The sequence below is a fragment of the Andrographis paniculata genome, unplaced genomic scaffold (assembly GCF_009805555.1).
Source record: "Andrographis paniculata isolate CXL003 unplaced genomic scaffold, ASM980555v1 Contig15END, whole genome shotgun sequence".
Taxonomy (NCBI): domain Eukaryota; kingdom Viridiplantae; phylum Streptophyta; class Magnoliopsida; order Lamiales; family Acanthaceae; genus Andrographis; species Andrographis paniculata.
The window spans coordinates 1384953-1412464 of NW_026137435.1; the positions used below are offsets into that span (position 1 = coordinate 1384953).

At 33.5% G+C, this 27512-nt stretch overlaps 1 protein-coding gene across 50 annotated transcripts; it reads right to left on the bottom strand.

The window, feature by feature from the left end:
• LOC127260904 (putative F-box/FBD/LRR-repeat protein At5g22670) lies at positions 1-26112 on the bottom strand. Of its 50 annotated transcripts, none has more exons than XM_051289205.1 (19): positions 25797-25933; positions 24672-25645; positions 23707-23871; positions 23569-23608; positions 22843-23168; positions 21431-21588; positions 16316-16481; positions 13427-15714; positions 12536-13333; positions 11896-12011; positions 11760-11801; positions 10226-10312; positions 9389-10131; positions 9181-9270; positions 8400-8651; positions 3598-5484; positions 2724-3503; positions 588-2436; positions 1-492 (listed from the first exon to the last, which is right to left on the bottom strand). In XM_051289205.1, exons 1-5 carry the CDS (start codon positions 25804-25806, stop codon positions 22861-22863), a joined length of 1497 nt encoding a protein of 498 aa, XP_051145162.1. In that variant the 5' UTR covers positions 25807-25933; the 3' UTR covers positions 1-492; positions 588-2436; positions 2724-3503; positions 3598-5484; positions 8400-8651; positions 9181-9270; positions 9389-10131; positions 10226-10312; positions 11760-11801; positions 11896-12011; positions 12536-13333; positions 13427-15714; positions 16316-16481; positions 21431-21588; positions 22843-22860. The 50 variants fall into 50 exon arrangements, with proteins under 50 accessions (XP_051145162.1, XP_051145255.1, XP_051145095.1 ...); XM_051289298.1 differs by lacking the exons at positions 9389-10131; positions 10226-10312 and having other exon boundaries at positions 2724-2806; positions 3820-3859; positions 5080-5121; positions 5214-5484; positions 11760-11806; XM_051289138.1 differs by lacking the exons at positions 9389-10131; positions 10226-10312 and having other exon boundaries at positions 3598-3859; positions 5080-5121; positions 5214-5484; positions 11760-11806.
• Between the last annotated feature and the right edge of the window lie 1400 nt (positions 26113-27512).

Here is a 27512-nt window from a genome sequence, read left to right on the forward strand (position 1 = left end):
TTCAACAAAAATAAAGGCATACATATATATTATATATGTAATCCGAAACAAACACGGCCGTATTTAATTGCCAAACGGCCGTGTTTTGTTTTGTAATTGCAGTTCATGTCTGCCAAATCAAATCAAGATTCATTCATCCATTCAATCCTGCTCATTGTATATGTCTATGGTGCTACTTCTGCAACAACAATCCAATGGAGAATCCGAGCAGAAACCGAACCGAAGCAGCTGCAATGAATTTGATAAGAAAGTGTATGTAGCCATTGGAAAAGACTTCGACTCGTCCATGGACACTCAACAAATGGTCCTCAATCTCCATAATTTTTTCTAAAAAAAAAATTGTTGCACACAAATTGGAAAAATCACATCACCGTCAAGCTTATCTTGATGGCAGAAATCCTGTAATGCATTCGCTTATGATCTACGCCTCCAAACGCTTATTCCCATCCATCACACAACCATATCTTCGAAAGAAATCACCAGCTAACCTATCTGCAATTAGACGAGGTATATTAGTCGAATTGACTCAAGAATGTATCACCAAAGATGCAAATTTTTTCATTAGAGGCTGCTCACATTTCACTTACCGTCAACAGAGCTCTTGTAAAACCAGGTGGAGATTACAAGAAGTGAGCCTGTGACAAAGAAAGCCATGTCCCCTCGAGGACAGACTTATCAGTTAGCTTATGGCATTCAAAACAACATACGGGTTCTATTTAAACAATGAAGCCGCACAATGTAAACTATTACATGAAGTGGAAGAGAAAATACTTCACAATGGACAGCTCCCAAACCGAATTAGATATTACATTGTTCAAATACTGCATAGATAGGAAGGTTTGTCGCACTTTGTTTGTGCATTTAAAGAATGCAAACCACATAGTTAATGAAATCCAACTAGAAGGTTCAGAGGAAACTTATATTCGAACAACACTCGGTTTTGTTATTATTTTCTCGTCTTCACTATCTATCTACAATGACTTATTTTATTTTCCTACCAAAATATCAATTCTTCATTTCATATATTAAATACAAAATTCTTTTTCTATTTAAAAACATCACATTAAATGTTTACTTATATCATTACATTTGAAAATTTTAATTTTATAAAACACGCCAAAATACAACCACCAACCCCAAGTTCTCTTTCAATTTAATTTTCACCTTGCAGCCCTTTTTCCATACCTCAATCCAGCATTTGTTTTTCACCTAAATCAAGAGAGAGCTGCGAAGTTGGAGGGAGAGAGAAGGAAGAAACTGAAGATTAGAGAGGGTGAGTGAGTTTGCAAGATGGTGAGAGTGGGGGAAAGGCTTATATCATATATATATATATAGTACTTTTACCCACACACTCGCGCAATTTACAGGGATTGAACCCCCATCACCTCCATATGCAAATGAGAGTACTAAACCGCTTGAGCTACAATTCCTCGGCATATATATATATATGTGTGTGTGTGTGTGTGTGTGAGAGCTAGGTGAAGATATTTCTTCCGATCAAGTATCCAATCGGGTATCATGTTCTCAACCTAAGATCCGACACCAGCTTGACTCAAATTCGTTAACAAAAAAACTACCAATCAGTTCCTAACATTGAGTCAGGTCGGGAAATCCAACCCGACGTCCTGACTCAAACCCAAATATCTTGAAGTGATCGTGAATTAACATGATCTAGCTTTGAATTTGCATTGCAAAAAAAGTGAAAAAACATTGCAAAAAAGTATCAAATAAAACCACAGGGCCACCAAACATTAAGTATTATGGAAGCAAGTTTCAGCAGGAAATAAAACCCAAAGAATTGAAATTTAAATGGAAGAAAGTTAATTTAGCATTGCAATTTCTCTGAGTTACACATCCTAGAAGTATTGAATTCTGAATCAAACAGCTGCAAAAAAAGTGAGTAAATATATAAATGATGAACAGAAAATCATGATATAACTAGTATAAGAAAAATGAAAGTGGCTCCAATATTTATCCTGTGAGCACATTAATCATAAGAACAAACAAATTCAACATTCAACAGTAATTAATTATGAAACCGTATTTTATGCGATGAGGTGTCTGAATGTATCTCATGAAACGATTGTAAAAATAGAGGGATAAAATTAAAATTGGTATTGACATACTTTGTGGTTAACGCAGACAATACCTTGTGCTCTGCAATCACCTACTCTGCATCTGATTCAAATTTATCAAACCAAGACACTGGCCTTAGGTAAGGATTAGGGAAAGATATTACGTCAATAGGATGCTTTCCGTAGCTTTTTTAGCTAATGGAAATATTTCCTCTTAATGTCTGCAGTAACATGTAGAATTTCCAACTTCTTCAGAACTCCCCCACTCTAAGTACATGTAAACAAGTTTCCACCAATACAAAGCTTTTGTTTGTTTCTACTAATGATGTGGCAATAAAAAATTTCCATGTGTACATGATACCTGCAGTTTTCCAAGATATTTTAATTACAATACAATAAAATATGCACTAAGCTAAATAATCGCCTTCATAGAATATGTATACTAGAAATATCGTCTGCCTAACAATGTAAAAGGGTACAAAAATAGAAGCATGTTACACTGAAAATATTGCACAATTTCAATTCATTATTAATTTCCAAGAAATAAAAAATAAACAGTGTGCAGTACAGTTAATAAATGTATGAAGATGCAATAATGAGAAAGAAATTTTCAGATACCTTGATAACAACAAAGGACAAAAATCAAACCTTGCAGGGCAAAGTAACTGGTCCTTGTAATGACTCTGCACGGGTAAATGCAGAAGGCAGATTGTGGCCTGTTCAAAGATACCCTGTACACAAAAATGAACTCATATAGTAAAACATAGTTAAAGCATCAAATATATCAATATATATCACAATGCACCTTCAGCAGTACGAACACCCAAAATTCTTAATTGCTTAAAATAACTAGAGATAACATTGATCTGCTCAACATTTTCAATTTGATAATCCACAAGTTGACCTCAATAGAACATGGAAGCCAACCAACTCTCCATAGGTGAAGACTACTAAGGTTACAGAATGCAGTTGCAATGGATAGGGATATCATCATGAAAATTCAGGGTAACCTGCCCATGATTCTCAAATATGCCGGGGAAAACATACAGAAGTTCTCTTAGCTCTCTTAGGGCTACCTTTTTTTTCTCTATTTTTTTTTTTTCTTAGTGCTACCTTGAAGTGACTGAATTGAGTAGCCATTGTGCATTTGATGCTCACACACAACCTTATGCGTGGGGACTCTTCGTTGTGTATAAGCAAACACCACTTGATAAAATCCCAAAACTTGCCATGCACATCCAAGACCCCCGGACAACCTTTCACAATTATTCTTGTGAATGAATCCACATCAAAGTTCAAGTACAACTACAAAGAGCCCAAGATAGAGCCGGCGCAACATGTCATGAAGCAACGTACTCAATCTATTACTTGGTAGAACCCCCATCCCCCACTGCCTAGACGGTCATGTCCTCCGTGTCATAGTCATGTCTGGGAAACCATTTCAAAAAAGTGAATCAAAATCTTGCCATCCAACAACCATCTACATATAATTGAAAGAAATAAAATAAATAAGTACACTTACCAAAAGTGTTGCAACGGAGCAACAGCTTGATTCAGAGATAAACCGGGATACCCAATCCGTCAACAATGCAGATATATGGGGTTTGAGAAGGTCCACTTGGATGATTGTCAATTCGAAATATTGAACAGATCATTGTTATCCCTAGTCATCTAAAGCACTTAACAATCAAGCAATGTTGACACTAATGATGCAATGTGGTATAAGAATTTATTTGATGCTTACCATAAGGATTTTGTATTAAATACGTCGTCCTTCACCTATGCTGGCCCATTATTGCATGGGTTCACATTAATTTTACAAAGGATTGAAAACAAAAAATATACAAAAGTATAGGAAGTTGGCTTAAATGCAAAATTATGGTAAAATGGCATTTAAAATGCAAGTTACCATAATTTTTGAAAGACAACTTCATGTTTTACTATTATATGTATATATATTTCTTTAACTTCTGCAAGATGTCACCACGATGGGAAACCTGTTTCGTGCAACTTTTATTATTTTTTTATTTAATTTAATTTTTTTTAAAAATTATAATATTTAATATAATTTTGATTTTAAAATTAATATAAATTAAATGAATAATATTTATATTAAAAAAAATATTGGTAAATTACCTACAGTTCCGCCCACTTTGGAATTTTTTTCTTACATTACAAAGCAAACCTCATATGTAAAAATATATTATTTTTTCTTACAAAAAATCACATCCAATGATTATTTAAATCAAAATCCAAAATAGAACACCAAGCAAACACACCCTATATAATCAGGTAGTTTGAATAAGATATTAAAGGTGTATTCTGTGTTTTGTGAATATAAGATAGAATAATGGATAGATGTGATGTTTTATATTTAAAAAAAGTGTTGGGCATGATTTTATGAAAAAATGAACAGTAAAATTTGCTTGTAAACACAAAAACGAGTATGTTCATTTAGTGTTTTTAATCTATATAATTCCCAAAACTTTTATCCAAAAATATAAAATATAATATACAATATATATAACATAAAAATAGAAGTCAACAAAAAAACAAAAAAGCTAACAAAAACACACAAAACATAATTTCTTATAATACTTTTACAATTCCCAACTCACAATTCTACTGCAATGTATGAAAAGTCGCGTAACTTCACAATTCTGATGGATTGGATACTAAAAAACGTCAGGTACCCAAACACATAATAAACACACATATGAACATTAAATATTTTTAATAGAATATTAGCCTTGACTCTTTGTATGACTCTGTCAAAATAGACATGAAACACATGCATTTAATACATATGACACAAAATCAACATACTATAGTTGTCTCCATTAAAAGGGCATGAAACACACTGAACCACATGTATAATTAACTGACAAAGCAAATGTATTTAGAGAAAATCAAAAGAATGTGATAGGGTGTCTGAATGAATTTCATGAAATGATCATAAAAATAGAGGGATAAAATTAAAATTGGTATTGAAAATTTGACATACTTTGTGGTTAATGCAGAAATTACCCTTGAGCTCTGCAGTCACCTGTTCTGCATATGATTCAAATTTATCAAACCAAGAACTGGCCTTATGTAAGGATTAGGGACAGAGATTTCGATGTCAAGTGGATGCTTTACATGGCTTTGCTGACTAGTTGAACTATTTCCTCTTGTAACTTCTTCAGTCACATGTGGAATTTCCAACTTCCTCAGAACTCTCCCACTCATAAGTAAATACTTCAGCAGCTGAAGTATATTTCCTGCACCAATTACATGGGAAAACCGAATGACTTGGACCTAATAGAAACAGGCACCCTATATCCTAATAAAAAGTTTCCACCGATACAAAGCATTTGTTTGCTTCTACAAATGCAGTGGCTATAAAAAAATTCCCATGTGGACATGATACCTGCAGTGTTCCAAGATATTTTAATTACAAAACAATCAAATATGCACTAAGCTAAATAATGGCCTTCATAGAATGAGTACTAGAAATATCGTCTGCCTAACAATGTAAAAGAGTACAAAAATAGAAGCATGTTACACTGAAAATATAGCACAATTCAATTCATTATCAATTTCCAAGAAATAAAAAATAAACAGTGGACACTACAGTTAATATATGTATGAAGATGCAATAATCAGAAAGATTATTTCCAGTTACCTTGATAACAAAAAAGGACAAAAAACAAAGTCCGAGCATGATTAAGCCCATCAAACCTTGGAGGGCAAAGTAAGTGGTGCTTGTAATTACTCTGCACAGGTAAATGCGGAAGGCAGATTGTGGCCTGTTTACAGATACTCTATACAAAAAAATGAACTCATGCAGGGAAACATAGTTAAAGCATCAAATATATCAATATATCACAATGCACCTTCAGTAGTACGAACACCCACAATTCTTAATTGCTTAAGATGACTAGAGATAACGTTGATCTGTTCAACATTTTCAATTTAATAATCCACAAGTTGACCTCATGTTCATTATAATCACTTGAGAATATATTCTAAATAGACCATGGAAGCCAACCAACTCTCCATAGGTGAAGACTACGAAGGTCACGGAATGCAGTTGCAATGGATAGGGATATCATCACGAAAATTCCGGGTAAGCTGCCCATGATTCTCAAAGATGCCGGTGAAAACATTGAGAATTAACTGAATAGCCCCCGTTGACAATGTACTGTCCCTTAGCTCTCTTAGCTCTACCTATTTTGTTTCTTTTTTTATTTTTTAATTTTTTCCTTAGCGCTACCTATTTTGTTTCTTTTTTAATTTTTAAATTTTTTCTTTAGCGCTACCTTGAAGTGACAATGGGGTAGCCACTGTTCATTTCATGCTCACACACAATCTTATGCATGGGGACTCTTCGTCGTGTATGAGCAAACACCACTTGATAAAATCCCAAAACTTGCAATGCACATCCAAGAACCCCGGACAGCCTTTCTCACTTATTCTTGTGAACGAACCCCATCAAAGTTCAAGTAAAACTACAAAGCCCCAAGATACTTCCATCTTTTTGGCAGCACACAGGTCATCATCACATCAGGAAAATCAAGCCAAGATAGATTCGGCACAACACATCATGAAGCAATACTCTCAATCTATTACTTGGTAGAAACCCCACCCCTCACTACCTAGACGATCATGTCCTCTGTATCATAGCCATATCTGGGAAGCCATTTCAAAAAAGTGAATCAAAATCTTGCCATGCAACAACCATCTACATATTTTTGAATGAAATAAAATAAATAAATAAACTCACCAAAAAGGTTGAGCAGCAGCATGATTCAGAGATAAACCGGGATACCCAATCCGTCAACAATACAGATGTCCGGGGTTTGAGAAGTTCAACTTGGAAGAGTGTCAATTTCGAAATGTTGAACAGATCATCGTTATCGCTAGTCATCTAAAGCACTTAACAATCATGCAATGTTGACACTAATGAAGATGCAATGTGGTATAAGAATTTATTTGATGCTACCATAAGGATTTTGTATTATATACATCGTCCTTCAACTATGCTGCCCCATTATTGCATGGGTTAACATAAATTTTACAAAAAATTGAAAACAAAAAATATACAATGGGAAGTTGGCTTAAATGCAAAAGTACGGTAAAATGGCATTTAAACTGCTAAGTTACCATAATTTTGGAAAGGCAACTTCATGTTTTTACAATTATATATATATATATTTCATTAACTTTTGCTAGACGTCAGCACCGTGGACACCATATTTCCGGAAACTTTTATTATTTTCTGGTTTAATTAAATGTAATATATATTTTATTTTTAAAAATATAAAATTAAATGAATAATATCTATAAACAAAATATTGGTAATTGTATACAGTTCAGCCCACTTTCGAATTTTTTTCTTATATTACTAAGCAAACCTCATATCTAAAAATATATTATTTTTTCCCACAAAACATCACATCCAATCATTTTTTTAAAGCAAAATCCAATATCAAACACCAAGCAAACACACCTTGTATAATCAGGTGGTTTGAATCAGATATTAAGGGTGTATTCTGTGTTTTGTGAATATTGAGACAGAATAATGGATAGATGTGATGTTTTATATTGAAAATAAGTGTTGGGTATGATCTTTTTAATAAATGAACAGTAAAATTTGTGTGCAAACACAAAAAAGAGTATGTTCATTTAGTGTTTTTAATCTACATAATTCCCAAAAATTTTATCCAAACCCATAAGATATAACATACATATATATACATGAAAATAAAAGTAAAAAAAAAAACACAAAAGCTAACAAAGACACACAAAACATAATTTCTTATAATTCAAAATTCCACATTCTCATATAACACAAACGTATAAACACTAAACAGACTCAAGAGAACAAACAATAACAAACTTTCAGCAGTACTTTTTACTATTAAAAATTCCTGTTGCAATGCATGATATGTCATGTACCCGACTTCACTATTCTGATGGATTGGATACTTAAAAAAGTCGAATACCCAAACACATAATAAACACGCATGAACATTAAATATTTTTAATAGAATATTAACCTTGACTGTGGGATGCCTGTTTAGGATATTTACTTTGTATAATTGTGTCAAAATTAAACATGAAACACATGCATCAAAATCTCGTTAATACATTTGAAACTAAATAAACATACTAGTGTTGTCTGTATAAAGAAGGCATGAAACACACTGAACCACATATAGAATCAACTGTCAAAGCAAATGTATTTTGAGAAAATCTAAAGAATGTGATAGAGTTCCTGAATGTATCACATGAAATGATTGTAAAAATAGAGGGATAAAATTAAAATTGGTATTAACATACTTTGTAGTTAATGCAGAAATTACCCATGAGCTCTGCAGTCACCTATTCTGCATCTGATTCAAAGTTATCAAACAAAGCCAGTGGCCTTATGTAAGGATTAGGGAAAGAAATTACGTCAATAGAATGCTTTATGTAGCTTTGCTGACAAGTTGAAATATTTCCACTTAACGTCTGCAGTAACATGTTGAATTTCCAACTTCTTCAGAACTCTCCCACTCATAAGTAAAGACTTCAGTAGCTGAAGTATATTTCCTGCACCATTTAAGTGGGAAACCTGAATTACTTTGACCTGATATAACAGGAACTCTATATGCCAAGGGATTTCTTTATTTGCAATAAATAGGAACAATGAAATAATTAAATACCATTTTGGTTCAAAGAAATGCATCATGTAGTTTTGAATTCTAAGCCTATCTCAGATCTCTTTGTACATAGCACATGTAAACAAGTTTTCACCAATACAAAGCTTTTGTTTGTTTCTACTAATGCTGTGGCTATAAAAAACTTTCCATGTGGACATGATACCTGCAGTTTTCCAAGATATTTTAATTACAATACAATAAAATATGCACTAAGCAAAATAATCGCCTTCATAGAATACGCGTACTAGAAATATCATCTGCCTACCAATGTAAAAGGGTACGAATACAGAAGCATGTTACGCTGAAAATATTGCACAATTTCAATTCATTATCAATTTCCAGAAATGAGAAATAAACAGTGGACACTACCACTAATACATGTATGAAGATGCAATAATCAGAAAGATATTTTCAGATACCTTGATAACAACAAAGGACAAAATCAAAGTCCCGGTATGATTAAGTCCATCAAACCTTGCAGGGCAACGTAAGTGGTCCTTGTAATGGCTCTGCATGGGTAAATGCAGAAGGCAGATTGTGGCCTGTTTATAGATACTCTGTACAAAAATGAACTCATGCAGGGAAACATAGTTAAAGCAGCAAATATATCAATACATCACAATGCACCTTCAGAAGTACGAACATCCACAATTCTTAATTGCTTAAGATGACCAGAGATAACGTTGATCTGTCCAACATTTTCAATTTGATCATCCACAAGTAGACCTCCTCATGTTTATTATAATCACCCAAGAATATCTTCTAAATGTATCATGGAAGCAAACCAACTCTCCATAGGAGAAGACTACTAAGGTTGCGGAATGCAGTTGCAACATGGATAGGGATATCATCACAAAAATTCAAGGTAAGCTGCCCATGATTCTCAAAGATGACTGGGAAAACATAGAGAAGTAACTGAATAGCCCCCATTGACAATGTACAGTCTGTTAGCTCTCTTAGCGCTACCTTTTTCTTTTTTTTTTTTTCTTAGCGCTACCTTGAAGTGACTTGATGGAGTAACCATTCTAAATTTTATGTTCGCACACAACCTTATGAGTGGGGACTCGTCGTCGTGTATAAGCAAACACAACTTGATAAAATCCCAAAACTTGCAATGCACATCCAAGACCCCCGGCCAACCTTTCCCACTTATTCTTGTGAACTTACCCCCATCAAACTTCAAGTAAAACTACAAAGCCCCAAGATACTTCCATCTTTTCGGAAGCACACAGGTCATCATCACATCAGGAAAATCAAGCCAAGATAGATTCGGTGCAACACGTCATGAAGCAATGCTCTCAATCTATTACTTGGTCCAAACCCCACCCCTCACTGCCTAGACGATCATGTCCTCTGTACCATACCCATATCTGGGAATCCATTTCAAAAAACTGAATCAATATCTTTCCATGCAATAACCATCTACATATTACTGAATGAAATAAAATAAATAAACAAACTTACCAAAAATTTTGAGCAACGGCTTGATTCAGGAATAAACTGGGATTTCCCAATCCGTCAACCATACAGATGTCTGGGGTTTGAGGTCAACTTGGAGGATTGCCAATTTCGAAATGTCAAACAGATCACCGTTATCGCTAGTCATCTAAAGCACTTAACAATCATGCAATGTTGACACTAATGAAGATGCAATGTGGTATAAGAATTTATTTGATGCTACAATAAGGATTTTGTATTAAATACATCGTCCTTCAACTATGCTGCCCCATTATTGCATGGGTTAACATAAATTTTAGAAAAGATTGAAAACAAAATATATATAAAAGTATGGTAAGTTACTAAGTTGGCTTAAATGCAAAAGTATGATAAAATGGCATTTAAAATGCTGAGAAACTTCATGTTTTTACTATTACAGATATATATATACATATATTTCTTTAACTTTCACAAGAAGTCAGCACGGTGAGAAACCTATTTCCGGCAACTCTTATTATTTTTTGATCTAATTCAATTTAAAATAATTATAATATTTAATATAAATTTATTTAAATAAATATATAGATTTAAATAAATAATATTTATATTCAAACAAAATATTGGTAATTGTATAAAGTTCAGCCCACTTTGGATTTGTTTGTCTTACATTACTAGGCAAACCTCATATGTAAAATATATTATTTTATGTCAGAAAACATCACATCCAATCATTATTTAAATCAAAATGCAAAATCAAACACCAAGCAAACACACCCTGTATAATCAGGTAGCTTGAATCAGATATTAAGGGTGTATTTTGTGTTTTGTGAATATTGAGATAGAACAATAGAGAGATGTGATGTTTTATATTGAAAATAAATGTTGGGTATGATCTTTTTAATAAATAAAAAGTAAAATTTGTGTAAACACAAAAAAGAGTATGTTCATTCAGTGTTTTCAATCTACATAATTCCCAAAATTTTTATCCAAACCAATAAGATATAATATACAATATATATACATAAAAATAAAAGAAAAAGAAAAAAACACAAAAGCTAACAAGAACACACAAAACATAATTTCTTATAATTCAAATCCCTCATTCTCACAAAACACAAAACTTTCAGCAGTACTTTTTGCTATTAAAAATTCCTGTTGCAATGTATGATATGTCATGTACCCGACTTCACTATTCTGATGGATTAGATACTAAAAAAAGTCGACTACCCAAAACATAATAAACACCAATGAACATTGAATATTTCTAATAGAATATTAACCTTGGCTGGGATTCCTGTTAAGGATATTAACTTTGTATGATTATGTCCAAATAGACATGAAACACATGCATCAAAATCTCGTTAATACATATGACACTAAATCAACATACTAGCGTTGTCTGTATTAAAAAAGTCATGAAACACACTGAACCACATGTATAATTAACTGTCAAAGCAAATGTATTTAGAGAAAATCTAAAGGATGTGATAGGGTGTCTGAATATATCTCATAAAATGATTGTAAAAATAGAGTGATAAAATTAAAATTGGTATTGACATACTTTGTAGTTAATGCAGAAATTCCCCTTGAGCTCTGCAGTCACCTATTCTGCATCCGATTCAAGTTTATCAAATCAAGACACTGGCCTTATGCAAGGATTAGGGAAAGAGATTATGTCAATAGGATGCTTTACGTACCTTTGCTCACTAGTTGATTTATTTCGTCTTAACGTCTGTCAGTCACATGTGGAATTTCCAACTTCTTCAGAACTCTCCCACTCATAGTGAAAACTTCAGCAGCGGAAGTATATTTCCTGCACCATTTAAGTGCAAAAACCAAATGGCTTTAACCTGATAAAACAGGCACCCTATATCCCAAGGGATTTCTTTATTTGCAATAAATAGGAACAATGTACTAATTAATACAATTTTGGTTCAAAGAAATGCATCATGTACTTTCGAATTCTAAGCCTATCTTAGATCTCTTTGTACATAGCACATGTAAACAAGTTTCCACCAATACGAAGCTTTTGTTTATTTCTTCTATTGCTGTGGCTTTAAAAAATACCCATCTGAACATGATACCTACAGTTCTCCAAGATATTTTAATTATAAAACAATAAAATATGCACTATGCTAAATTAATTGCCTTCATAGAATGTGTACTAGAAATATCATCTGCGTAATGTAAAAGGGTTCAAAAATAGAAGCATGTTACACTGAAATAATTGCGCAATTTCAATTCATTATCAATTTCCAAGAAATAAAAAATAAACAGTGGACACTACCGTTAATATATGTATGAAGAAGCAATAATGAGAAAGAAATTTTCAGATACCTTGATAACAACAAAGGACAAAAATCAAAGTCCCGGCATGATTAAGCCCATCAAACCTTGCAGGGCAAAGTAAGTGGTGCTAGTAATGACGCTGCAAAGATAAATGCGGAAGGCAGATTGTGGTCTGTTTAAAGATACTCTGTACACAAAAATGAACTCATGCAGGGAAACATAGTTAAAGCATCAAATATATCACTATATCACAATGCACCTTCAGTAGTACGAACACCCACAATTCTTAATTGCTTAAGATGACCAGAGATAACGTTGATCTATTCAACATTTTCAATTTGATAATCCCCAAGTAGACCTCCTCATGTTTACGGAATGCAGTTGCAACATGAATAGGGATATCATCACGATGTAGTGTTCCCGTAGCTCTGTTAGCGCTACCTTCTTTTTCTTTTTTCTTTTTCCCTTAGCGCTGCCTTGAAGTGACTGAATTGAGTAGCCATTGTACATTTGATGCTCACACACAACCTTATGAGTGGGGACTCTTTGTCGTGTATAAGCAAACACCACTTGATAAAATCCCAAAACTTGTCATGCACATTCAAGATCCCCGGGCAACCTTTCACAATTATTCTTGTGAACGAATCCACATCAAAGTTCAAGTACAACTAGACGCCGCAAGATACTTCCATCCTTCGACAACACAGAAGTCATCACCACATCAGGAAAATCAAGTCAAGATAGATTCTGCGCAACATGTTACGAAGCAATGTACTCAATCTATTACTTGGTAGAAACCAGTCCCTCATTGCCTAGACGGTCATGTCCTCCGTATCATAGCCATATCTGGGAAGCCATTTCAAAAAAGTTGATCAAAATCTTGCGATACAACAACCATTTACATATGATTGAAGGATTAAAATAAATAAGTACACTTACCAAACGCATTGCAATGGAGCAACGGCTTGATTCAGAAATAAACCGGGATACCCAATCCGTCAACAATACCGATGTCTGGGGTTTGAGAAGGTCCACTTGGATGATTGTCAATTTTGAAATGTTGAAGAGATCATCGTTATCGCTAGTCATCTAAAGCACTCAACAATCATGCAATGTTGACACTAATGAAGTTGCAATGTGGTATAAAAATTTATTTGATGCTACAATAAGGATTTTGTATTAAATACATCGTCCTTCAACTATGTTTGCCCATTGTTGCATGGGTTCACATAAATTTTACAAAAAATTGAAAACAAAAAAATACAAAAGCATGGTAAAATGGCATCTAAAATGCCGAGTTACCATAATTTTGGAAAGGCAACTTTTGAAAAATGTATATATATATATATATATATATTTCTTAAACTTTTGAAAGATGTCAGCACGGTGGCAACCCTATTTCCTGCAACTCTTATTATTTTCTTATTTAATTTAATTTAAATTAATTATAATATTTAATATAATTTTTATTTTAAATTAATATAAAATTAAATGAATAATATTTGTATTCAAAAAAATATTGGTAATTATCTGCGCCCACTTCGGAATTTTTTTCTTACACTACTATGCAACCCTCATGTAAAATTATATTATTTTCTTTCATAAAACATCACATTCAATCATTATTTAAATCAAAATCAAACACCAAGCAAACACACCCTATATAATCAGGTACTTTGAATCAGATATTAAGGGTGTATGCTGTGTTTTGTGAATATTGAGATAGAATAATGGATATCGTGATGTTTCATATTGAAAATAAGTGTTGGATATGATGTTCTTTAAAAAATGAGCAGTAAAATTTGTGCAAAAACAAAAACGAGTATGTTAATTTAATGTATTTAATCTACGTAAGTCCCAAAAATTTTATCCAAAAATATAAAATATAATATACAATAGATATTACATGAAAATAAAAGTCAACAAAAAAACACAAGCTAACAAAAACACACAAAACATAATTTCTTATAATACTTTTACAATTCCCCAACTCACAAAACACAATCCTATAATCACTAAACAGACTCAAGAGAACAAACAATAACAAACTTTCAGTAGCATTTTTTGCTACTAAATATTCCTGCTGCAATGTAGGATATGTCACGTACCCGGCTTCACAATTCTGATGGATTGGATACTCAAAAAAGTCGGGTACACGAACACATAATAAACACACATATGATTATTAATATTTTTAATAGAATATTAGCCTTGACTGTGGGATGCCTGTTTAGAATATTAACATTGTATGGTTGTGTCAAAATAGACATGAAACACATGCATCAAAATCTCGTTAATACATATGACACTAAATCAACATACTAGTGTTTTCTGTGTAAAAAAGGCATGAAACACCCTGAACCACATGTATAATTGACCGTCAACGCAAATGTATTTAGAGAAGAAATGCAATACATATATGCTAGTGATAAGCAAGTTTCTACAAAAAAATGGGTGCATGGATCTGAAAATTGATAGTTAGGATCCCCAAGGCAAGATTGCCCAAACTCACTGATAAGGCAAACGAATATGCAACAAGAGACCAATGCAAGTCACCTTGCCCATTCTTCAAAACATGTTAACTACAGGTTACAGGATTCATCTACCGTGTTCTACTCTAGAAACACCTTCTATTACCCACGGAATAATCTATAGACCCAAGAGCCATAAAACATCCTTCAAATATAATAGAGCAAAAGATGCCATATAACTATGTACAAATCTCACATAACTTCAATAACTCGAGTTTAGTAATAATAAGTGATTTTTCCATGAACGCTTCCATACAAATTTCTTTTTATAATAATGAGTGAAGGTGGGGTTTAAACACAAGAGTTCATCAACAATTATGTCGGAAAACAAAATTATCAAGAAGCACCTTTTTAATGATAAAACCTTGAGGCATCCAAAACAATTCTAGGGGCAATTGAACTAATAGAGCCACATCATGTGCCTAAAACAAAGTAGAGTCTATATTTTACAACGAAACACAACTCAAACATTGATATCCTAGAATTTAGATAACTTCATTAATGTTCAGATAACTGAAGCAATCAAATAACAAACATACCTTGTGGTCTAAATTTTAACTTGCAGCCAAAATCCATACGTAAAACCGGCATTTTTTTATATACATATCTCTCAAAGCCAAGAGTGCTGATAGGATGGATACAGAATGAACTTAAAATGCTGGCTGGACTGCTTGCACTGCATAATATGTTTAGACCCTGCAATTTCCAATGTGATAGTATGTATATGCAAAGACTCCATTTCACATGCCGCTAGACAGCAGATGGCTTTAATAACCATCCAGATTGATATATAAACACTGTAAGCAAACTCTAAACCAACTTGTTATAGTTTTAAATCCGACAAAATGACGTGGTAACTAAGTAATCAATCAGATGCGCTCAATATCCCTATAAGACAATGGGGAAAGATTTATAATATAATAGGGCTGAAATAAGCACCACACATGACAGTGAGGAGATTTCTACTTGGATTTGGTTAAACTCATAAGCTATGGTTTCTCACGCTGCCCGACTGACCTCTCTCATTTATATCTATTCTCCATGATCCTTGGACTATGCAATCATCACCAACAATAATCCATTTTACTCTCCAAAACAGCACATATGATAGTTTTTTTAATATTCAGATACCAAGTAAATAGTTAGAAATATTGAAAGAAGAAATTACAAAGAATTTTTTAAAAATAAGAGACCTTGAATAATAAAGTAACAAAACAGAAGCATAAACAGAAACCTATATAAAGAAATTCATTAGATATACAAAAATACTTTATGTTTAAAACAAACTAAAACTTACCATTGGAAGCGATCTTGATTAGAAAGAGCTCCATTAACCAAAACAAAAGGTCATTGGTTCAAGTCCTTGCTTCTCCAAAACGTTCCTTAGGATTGTCCCCATTAGGTTGCATTTGACAACACCTCAATGAATTAATTTTGGACCTTTCATACAGGACTAGGGTTACCTGGACATCACCCAACAAAGAAAACAGAAATGATTATGCATCACAAGCAACAAACAAACGTAACAATGATGAATAGCAATAATTTGTTTTTCCAAAAGAGGGAATGTTGAGAACAATAGTACGAAATTTTGGATAATAAAAGAACACGTGTTACTAAAAAGAAGTTCCTCATTAATGATTTTCATTTTAATATTTAGTAATTTAGAATTTAAAAATATTCATTGTGTTCCAATAGATTTTTGCGAACTAAAGATACATGACCCAACAAAAAAACAGAAATGACATGCATCACAAGCAACAGGACAAACATAACAATGATAACTAGCAATAATCGTTTTTCCAAAATAGGCAATGTTGAGAACAATAATAGGAAATTTTGGATAATAAAAGTACACGTGCTACTAAAAAGTTCCTCATTAATGATTTCATTTTTAAATTTAGTAATTTAAAATTTAAAAATATTCATTGTGTTTCGATAAATTTTTGCCAACTAAAGGTACATTTAAAACACTTGATTTACTTCCCCTTCTTCCTTCCACTTATGGTTTACAAGTTCCCTTATTTTCAAAGGTTTGCTGTCTCACCCAATAGTCCAACTCTATAAATCTCTCTTTTTCATTTTTCCTTTTTATACAGCGTCCTTTCTTTTTATATTTACCATCAAAATGCATACTTTTTATTATTTTATGAAAAGCTTAATAAAATGTTTACATTTACTTACTTTCAAACTTTATAATAAATGAACGTGGAATTGTTCTTGTTATTTCTTCTATAAATTAGATATAAAGGTTGAATACAAGTAACTTGCAAAGAACTTTACATTATATTGTTTTTACTAAAAATATATACAATTTGTGTAACTTGGCTGGACTTTAACAAAACATAGTACTATCATGAGCCTTTACATTATAGGGCCTCACGAGACATTTAAAATGACGTGGGTATACAAGTAATCATATGCAAATGGGGGGCTTGAAGTGCCCATTCCATCACAAACTAATGGGAGGTGCTTGATATGATCAAAGCTTGTGATCTTGGATGAATTTAACCAATGCTAGGAGAAGTCTCTAACACAAACCTATTCATAAACCCGGACAGATCCTCAAGCCTTATCCTGAATCACTTAGAAATCAAGATCAGAGGCTTATACGAGAAGACTCAAAAATTGGTCGGAAAATGCATCTTACAAATTGGGAGATCCTCTGCTCGATGAAAAAAAAAATGGAGGGCTTGGCATAGTGTCCCTATGGTATATTAACAAAGCTTTGCTTGCAAAAGAGCTTGACATCTCGGTGAAAATGATGCGCTAGGGCTTAGCATATTGGACTTTCTTGTGTTTGGGCTTCCATCCACAAAATATGGTCTTGCACTCAAGTAGCAAACAGTAGATTGGAAATGGTAGCATAATAAATATTTGGGACGACCTATTAACATCTCTTTCCCTCTAAACATGGCTTTTTGGCCGTTATCATATGGTTGACGACTTAAAAATGGATATAATCCAAAAATTCAGGCATTGTAATAAGTCTTTGGACTAAAGTTATTAAGCTTCATCGCGAACTCTTTGATTTGAGGAAAAGGTATCATGTATGGATTTTGAAGAGCTATTATCCAATGCTTTACTAATTGAGTCAAACTCCGAAAAGTTACTTTAGAAACCAAAGTCAAATAGCACATTTACCTGACAATCTATCGTCAAGTTCGGAAATCAAATAGACTTACATCGTGGGCCCTTAGGCCGTATATACGGAAGAAAAATCCTTGCATAGTCAATGCATTGGTTTGAAAACTATGAATGATGTCTCTGTTAAAGATGTTATGGTGTCTCGATTCAAGTTGTCCAAAGGGCCGGGCCAGCCCAAACTTGCACTAGCCAAGTCCACTTTGCCTATGATTGGGTCTAGGTCTTAATATGGCCCTATCTAGACTCGTTCATTTAAAACCAATCTGGGTCCGTCGCAGGTTTATTTTTATTTTTTATGTCTCCAAGGGATCTCGTAGGTTTTCCTTTTGTTTGGCCACGAAGTTTGTATTCAATAAAGATACCTTTCAATTTCCAACATGTACCAAGGATTCAATGGCCTTGCAAGTGATTTTTTGGGAGTTACGGAAAGTGTGCAACAGGATCATTCTTGGATGATTGGGTTATCTTCTATTCTTGAGTTATGGTTTGGCGTTGGAACAGAGAAAAGTTTCAATCCATATACAATCCCCTCGCTTTTTTGGTCAATAACCTTCAAGAAATTTTTCACAATCTAGCAACTACTTTTAGGAGAACTATGGCGGGCTCTAAATATAAATTGGTAGGAAATAAATACATGCGGTTCAACAAGCCCGGGCTAGCATGTATTGATAAGGTAATTAAAGATCATTAAAAACTTGTCTTCTTAACTTTCACCAAATTCAATGGTATCAAATAATGCAAATATCTTGGCCATTATTCAAAAAGTAAACTTCATCAACACAAACAATGCTCTTTGTGATTTCCCCGGTTTAGAGCAATTTTCATATTAATTTAGAAGAATACGGTAACATCTCAAAGACATAGCGACCCATGACTTTGAATTTAGAACGGCTAATAACAATGGGTTGAATGTGAAATGGGGTAATATAAGGTATTCAAAGAGTTCAATTTAGTGTTGATGAATTTTATGGAGGTGGTTTTGAAATGAAAGAAACGTATGGGTCATGGGGCCTAAAGAGGATAAAAGAACAACACCACTCAACATTGATGGGCTTCCGAAGTTTGGTGGTTTTGGTATATCTTCCATGCCCATTGGTGAAAATATGAGATTAAGGTTTGAGGTTTTCAATTTTACGTATTTTTCTCCTCAAACCCAAGAAAAATATGTAATTTGGGTAGATCTTGGGAGGAACATGTAAATTCCCATGTAGTGTCAATAGCATCAACATTAACCTTGCTTTATTATACAAGTGGCTCTAATACAATTAAATTTTTCAAAGATTATCTAAAGAACTTTTTCACAAACATTTAAGCAACTATTCAAAATCACCAAATAAATATTAGTATTTAATTGGTTTTTGACATTGATAGTCCCCATCAAGGTTGTCACAGCACCTTTTTGCGGGGCAACGCCTGTGGACCGCCATGGCGACAAAATGGTGAACACAACGTATTGTGCATAAAATTTACATATATATATTATATCTTATAAGTATTATATTATAGAATTTCTAGTAATAAATAACTATACAATATAAAATAATATAATAAACTAATACTATAATAGAATAAATAAAACAAAATAGCACTAGTAAAGTGGAGGGAGTGGGGTTCTAGCACTAACTTAGATTAGAAGTTTAAAAATATTTGAAGTCAAGTGTCAGAATGATGCAGTGAGACGCAAGCCCAAAGAGATTTGGGAAGAGAGAGGAACAGATCTGAGAGAGCAGAGGCATAGGGGTTCGATCAAGTTCAAAGGTTTAGGGGCTAAGGTAGGTGTTGCTTGGGCCTGGGCTAACCTGGAGACTCGCAATGTTCTGGGCTAGCCAGAACAGTGCTATGGCGTCGCCATGGCGTCATTAAAGGGTCACCATAGCGTTGCCAATGCATTTCCACGCCCCTTTGTCTAATGAGGCGAGGCGATGAGTCCTGGCGCATCCAAGAAAGCGCCAAGACGCCATGGCGCCCGCCATGGCGACGCCATGACAACAGTGGTCCCCATGCATATATATATATAGACATATATATATATGTAAACATAGATAGATTTCTAGTCATTTATATCCTTGTCACCTCAAACATTACACAATTATAAACAAAGCAAATCTGAATATAGTCTACCAAAGGGGATGCATTATGCCTAACATAGTTGCATGCATTATCCCAATGAGATTCTGGTTTTGATGTTTTAGGTAAAAATAGTTGTGGGAGTGATATTCTGTATGGAAAATAAGTGTGGGTTGTTATATTTTTTGAGGAAAAGTAATAGATTGAATAGTTAATGTAATGGTTAAAAAATAAAAATATAAAAGAACACACCTTAAGTATGTTTTTATTAAAAAAGAGTAGGGAAGCAACTAGAGTGAATTGCCAAACTCTAATAAAAAAACATTACAACATACAATGTATGTTTTGTAAAAGGACTTCTAAAATAGGCATCAAAAGACTCAAGCATCATATAGGATAATATTTGGATAATAATATGTTGATTTCATATTATTTATATATACTTATGGTGAGTAGCATGCCCCATTTGCAAGTATGATCCAAGATCAAACTACTTTGTGCATGTTTGCTAGTTCAAAAACATGCTCAAGCCAACTTGGACTCATACATGGAGCTCAAACAACGAACATTCAATTCAGTTCAGCTTTTTATTGTCTCTATCCTTGGGATTTCCTCGTTAAAATAATTTGTGCTATCATGCAATACTTTCATAAATATAACTCCAAAGGAAAAACTAGATGGTAGTATGAGTCATAAAATGAAGTGTACAATATAATATCATAATTCTCATTAATGAGAAATCTAATATACACACAATAGTTGATATTTTTATAATGCTATCCATGGAATTCAGTTTACTCAGATACTAGACTAGGTAGATACTTTATAAAATGACATGGTTTTTTCCATAATAAATTTTGTTATAGCTAAGCATCACAAAATTTTAGTTTCCCAAAATGGCATTTTTAAATTGCAAGCAACATATCTTTAAGCCATATTTTATGAACAAGATTGTACAATACAAACTCATGAAAGTACAATATCACAACAAAGACACAGTTGCACATGACGTCACCTATATCTAATTAAGTAAATCAAATTGGCCAAACATTTAATAACTTATTCCGAATATGAATGGCTGAGAAAAGAGGTTTAGATGCAGCACATGATATTCTAAGCAAATATAAACACATTTCAAATAGAAATCCACAATAAAACTAAAACATAGATTGCATAATTAGGAATAAGTTCACAGTACCTTTAAATTGTTGTACCAAATATAGCAACATCAGCTTCTTAATGAAAAACTGTCATAATGATCCACACATGAATAACATAAAGAACAAAGATGAATTAGAACTTGCATTTCCCTGAGATGTTGTCTTCCATGATCATTTGTCTTCTGAAACACATTTCCTGAAAACAGCAAAATGTACTCACTAGTATCAATGTAAATGAAGCATATGACCCAGAAAACATTTTATCATAATCAATAATAAACATTGGAAACAAGTGCATAGCAAGGAACATATTAATACACACATTGACACCTACTGAAATGTGAGATAAGGAAAGGTAAAGGGTTTATTGTATTGAAACTGTGCCAAAATGGACGAGACCTGAAAATGTCTTGTTGGCAATCATAATATTCCTTGCATAATTTTAGGAGTGGGCAACAAAGGGAGGTTTTCAGGTTGAATACCCAAAGATTTGGGAAACAGTTCACTGAACCTGGTTGGAAAGATAGGGTATCCAAAATAGTTCATATCCAAGATTTGGGGAAAGAGAGAGAGTTATATGCAAAGGGGGAGAGAGAGAGAGAATCTGAAAATGTGAGAAGGTGAGTGCGCAAGATGGTGAGAGTGGGTCAAGGCTTACATCATATTATATGGGCTAGGTAAAAATGTTTCTCCTGATTCAAGTATCCAATCAGGTATCAAGTTATCAGCCTAAGACCTGACACCAACCTGACCCAATATTTTTTATATTAAACCACCAATAGTTTTTAACATTGGGCCAGGTTGGGATAGCCTAAACCCAACCTGAACTCCAACCCCTAATATCTCGAAGTGATCATGAATTAACATGATCGGGGTTTGAGTTTGCATTGTAGAAAAGCATTAATTAAACCCACAGAAGAACCTCCAGTTTTTAAGTACAGCAGCACAAGTTTCAGTAGGCAATGGACCCAAAGAAAATGTAAAGAGTAGAAAAATCAATTTAGAATTGCAGTTTATTTGAGTTCACATGCTATAGATATTGCAAGTTGACTCAAATATACGAGATAAAAAGAAAATCATGATATCAGTAAAATAAAAAACTGGTTCCAATATTGTATCCAGCAAACACAATTTAACATTCAACAGTAGAAAATTAACTATGAAATCATATTTTATCTGAAGCATTGAACTGCTTATGAAGCAACACTAAAATCTAATTTTGGTTATAATTTATAATATTTTGTACCAGAAAATCCAAGAATGTCATGGGGTATCTGAACGTATCTGATAAAATTATTGTAAATTGGGATGGAAAAAAAAAAGGGAAGGGGTGGGGCAGATAAAATTGACAAACTTTGTGGCAAGAGAATGTACATCCTGCAGACATTAGCACTTTAATCGGGTAAGGATTTAAATTCCAGACAACTGAAGGGAAAAAGGAGAACAGTACCTTGATCTCCGGAATCACCTATTCTGCATCAGAGTCATATTTATCAAACCAAGGAACTGCCCTTATGTAAGGCTTGGGGAAAGAAATGACAACATCAGAGGATGCTTTATCTAGCTTTGCTGACTTGCTGAAATATCTCCTCTTAACTTCGTTAGTCACATGCGGAATTTCCATCTTCTTCAGAACTCTCCCATTCAGAAGTAAAAACTTCAGCAACTCAAGCGCATTTTCTTCACCATTTAAGTGAGAAATCCGAATGACTTCAAGCTGATGAGACAAGCATGGTATATCCTCCACCCTTAATACCCAAGGAATTTCTACATATCCTATAAATAAGAACAATGGAATGATTAGATAACCTTTTGGTTCAAATAAATGTATCACGTAGTTTTGCTATTTTAACATGAGATAGAAATGCATGCCATGATAGAGACATATTGAATTAATAGCCCTATTCATAGTTCTCCAGCTAATTACAATATAATTGCAAAATAAATAGGAATGTATTAGTTTTGGTCTTCTAATGTGCGAAGGAAATCCATGCCATAATACAGAGATATTAAGTAATAGCCATAATAATAGTTCTTTGCACCTGGTAACAATATAAGATACATATATATATATATATATGTGTGTGTCTGTCTTCGTGTGTGTGCACATAGATACACCACTTGGCCATTTTTCCCCTAAAATGCTTGAATCATGAACCTTTCAAAAATAAAGTACCTTTCCTTTTCCTAGTCCGTGACCAACCACCCCGCTTACCCTTCAAGAAAGAAGCTAATAGTGTTAGTCACTGAAATTCAAAAAAAAAAAAAAAAATCAATCTGAGCAACTGGAAGAAATAGGCTTAAACAGTTTTACCACTTTAAATCTGATAAAAAGTGTTTCAAGGTTTGGCGTGAACTTCATCAAGTTGACTAGCCCATCAATATGAAAGGCACTGTATTTTATTTCCACCTCCAGACTGGTCACTTTGTCCAATATAAAAGAGTCCCATGAAACATTATTATATGCTCGAGAGAAGTGCTGCAGGCATGAAAAGGAACTTCATAAGCAGAATAATAATCAGAACACGGCATACATATAAAGGAAACTATATCTAAGTCAGTTTGGATATGTATCCCTCTCCAAATCACAATATATTTCCTATCAGCAATGCACCGGTTCAACAAGTTTACAGTCATTACAAGTTACTCTATCAAAATATTTACAACTTGGTAATACATGAAGAAACACTCAATCTTTTCAACATTTATTCCCCTTCACTTGCTACATTAAATTTGAGAGAAGATGGAAGCATAGTCTTAAATCATTACCATCTAGGCTTATATCCCACTATGCGGGGCACTAGGATGCATATTCTTCTCCTGAATTTAATATGAAGTATCTCTTCTAACAGCTTCCACATATAGCCTTACATATTCAAGAAAAAAATCACTGAGCCAATCATAGATCTCTTTGTACATAGCACATGTAAACAAGTTTCCACCAATACAAAGCTTTCATTTCTATAAAATCCTGTGGCTATAAATATTTCTATATGGACTTCATACCCTACAACATTTCAAGATATTATATCTACTGTACAATAAAATATGCATTAAGCTAAATTGATCGCCTCCATAGAATGTGTACTAGGAATAACATATGCAACCAATGCAAAAAGGGCTATTAAGTACAATACTTTGGAAACATGTTACACTGTGAAAATGATGCACCAATGCAATCCATTAGCTATTTCCAATAAAAAAACACAGCACATTACGACTAAAATATCCTTTGTACCATGTAAGAAGACCAAGAATGAGAAAGCAAGCTTCAGATACCTTGACAACAAAAGAGGACAATATCAAAGTTTTGGCATGATTAAGCCCAATAAATCTTGCAGGACAATATAAGTGGTTCTTGTACTGGCTCTGTATGGGTACACGTAGAAGGCGGATTGTGACCTTATCCAGAGATGTAGTGTCCTCAAAGACGAGCCCACGCAGCAATGGGCCAACATAGCTAAAGGACAACAGATTTGGCGCAGAAATCTTGATCAGAGTATCAAATGAACCTACATACCACAATGCACCTTCAGTAGTGCTAACATTAACGATAGTCATGTACTTTAGATGACTAGCGATAATGTCGATCTGAAGTACATTTCCAATTTGACAATCTTCCAGGTGGATCTCCTCAAGTTTAATACAATCACTTGAAAAGATCTTTGAAATAGCACATGATGGCAAGCCAACTCTTGTTAGGTGAAGACTAGTGAGGTTACAGAACTTGGATGAAACATGGATAGGTATATCATCGCGAAAATTCAGGGTAAGCTTCGTCAGTGATTCGCAAAGATGACGGGGGAAGTTCAAAGGAGTAACCGAATAGTCTCCATTCAGAATCTGGAGTTCTCTTACCCGTCTCTTGCCAGCAACTTGAAGGAGCATATTTAATTGGGCAGCCATTGTACAGTTGATACTCACACACAATCTTGTGAGTTGCGACTCTTCGTCGCGCATAAGCAAGCACCACTTGATAAAATCCCAAAACTTTCGATGCAAATCCAGAGAGGCGGGAAACTTTCCAGTATTATGGCGGTGAAACCAATCGACGTCGAAGTTCAAGTTCGGCGACGATGCCCAAAGATACCTCCATCTCCTAGACAGCACACATGTCCTCACCACATCAAGAAAATCAAGTCGGGACAGAATTCGGTGCAGCACGTCGTCAGGCAAAGCGCTCAATCTATCATCCTGCGGCAACCCCGTCCGCCGTCGCCTGTACTGCCATGTCCCACCCGTCGGGTCCATATCTGCGAAGCCATTTCATACAGGGAATCAAAATCCAGGCACGCAGCAACAACCATCCATCTACATATAACTCAAACAAGAAAAGAAAACACAACCACAATTTTGGATTCATCAACACAATGCCAATCTATTATCTAAACCGTGGTTCTTTACCATTTCTCATCTCTGACTCCCTCCCATTTCAAGCAATCAATAAAAATAGAAGGTACGCAACGCAGGCATGCGTCAAATGCAGATTCAGCGGAAATGAGACTAATCAGGCAGAGAAAATCGGAAATGGAAATGGAAATGGACGCTTACCAAGGCGCCGCGACGGAGAGAAAACCTAGATTGATTGAGAGAAACCCTGAAACCCTAGATTGAGTTAAGAGGAACCCTGAAACCCTAGATTGAGTGAGAGAGGGAAGCGCAGATGCGCAGTCGGCCGATACTACCGATGTTGGGGTGGGGAGGGTTTTGAGTAGCGGGCGGCGTTAATTCCTAGTTTGGATGAAGTTTTGGCTTTATATATGAGTACATCGCTTTCGTTCACTACGATGCTACTGTTACACGTTACTATCCAAACGCTACCTACCCAATAAAAGATTCCTTCAGAATTAACTGTTTCTGACACATATAAAAATGAAAATTACTATTATCTCCCTCCCGAAACCGTTCAGGCATTATTTAAAATAATAAAATTTAAATGTTTCTGACACATATAAAAATTAAAATTACTATTATCTCCCTTGTCCGAAACCGTTCAGGCATTATTTAAAATAATAAAAATTTAATTGTTTCTGACACATATAAAAAGTACAATTACTATTATCTCCCTGAAAGACATTATTTAAAATAATAAAATTTAGTAAAGTTAATTATAATAATACTTTAAAATTATAAATTTTGAATTTTAAAATGTGATTAAATTTATATAATTATATTTTTAAATAGAAAAAGATAAATTATGGGATATATGAAAATAGAAATAATGAATAAATTAAGTGAGATAGAGAAAATTTTTATTTTTTTTTTTATGTGGATGGTATTATTATTTTTTTTATAATAAATTTTAATATTTTATATAATTTAAAAACATTAAATATATCTTTTAAATATTATATTTTAATATTATTTATTTATTATTAATATAAATTATTTTTTTTGTGTAGTATGGAGAACTATGTTAATAATATAAAAAATAATATTTTGTGTTAAATATTTAAATTTTTATGAGTGGATAATATATATCATATTAATATGTATGTGTATTTGTATAGTTTTAATAATATTCATGGGCAAATGTCCTTTTGGAAATGCTATGTGAATCAATTGAATACACAAAAACTAAATGTGACCGCTAGAGTCGAATGAATATAGTAATATTTTATTGGTTAATAGAAGTGTATAAAAAAATTGACATTTTTGTCGTATAATTTTATGTATAAAGTAATTATATATTCCCTCTATCCCAATACAATAGTCTTGTTTACCATTTTTGTCCGTCCCAAAACAATAGTCTCATTTTCATAAATAACCATATCACTAGAAAATTACTCTTACTTTTTCATTATTATTATACAATTGCCACTATTTTTTATACTAATACACTCAAAAAGACAAAAAAAAGTCTTTTACTCATACTTTTTACCCACTATCAATATAATATCAATATTATTTAAATCACGTGTCAAATAACCCAAACTATAGTTTTGGGACGGAGGGAGTATATAATAATATATTTGTAAATTGAATAAAAGTTGATCGTATTTTAGTATTAGTGTAGGGTCATTTTCTAAAATAAGAAATAATATATACTTTGAGTGAGACAAATAAAAATGATTTAATTTAAGTTGGTACATAATGATATACTCCCTCCATCCACCGTTA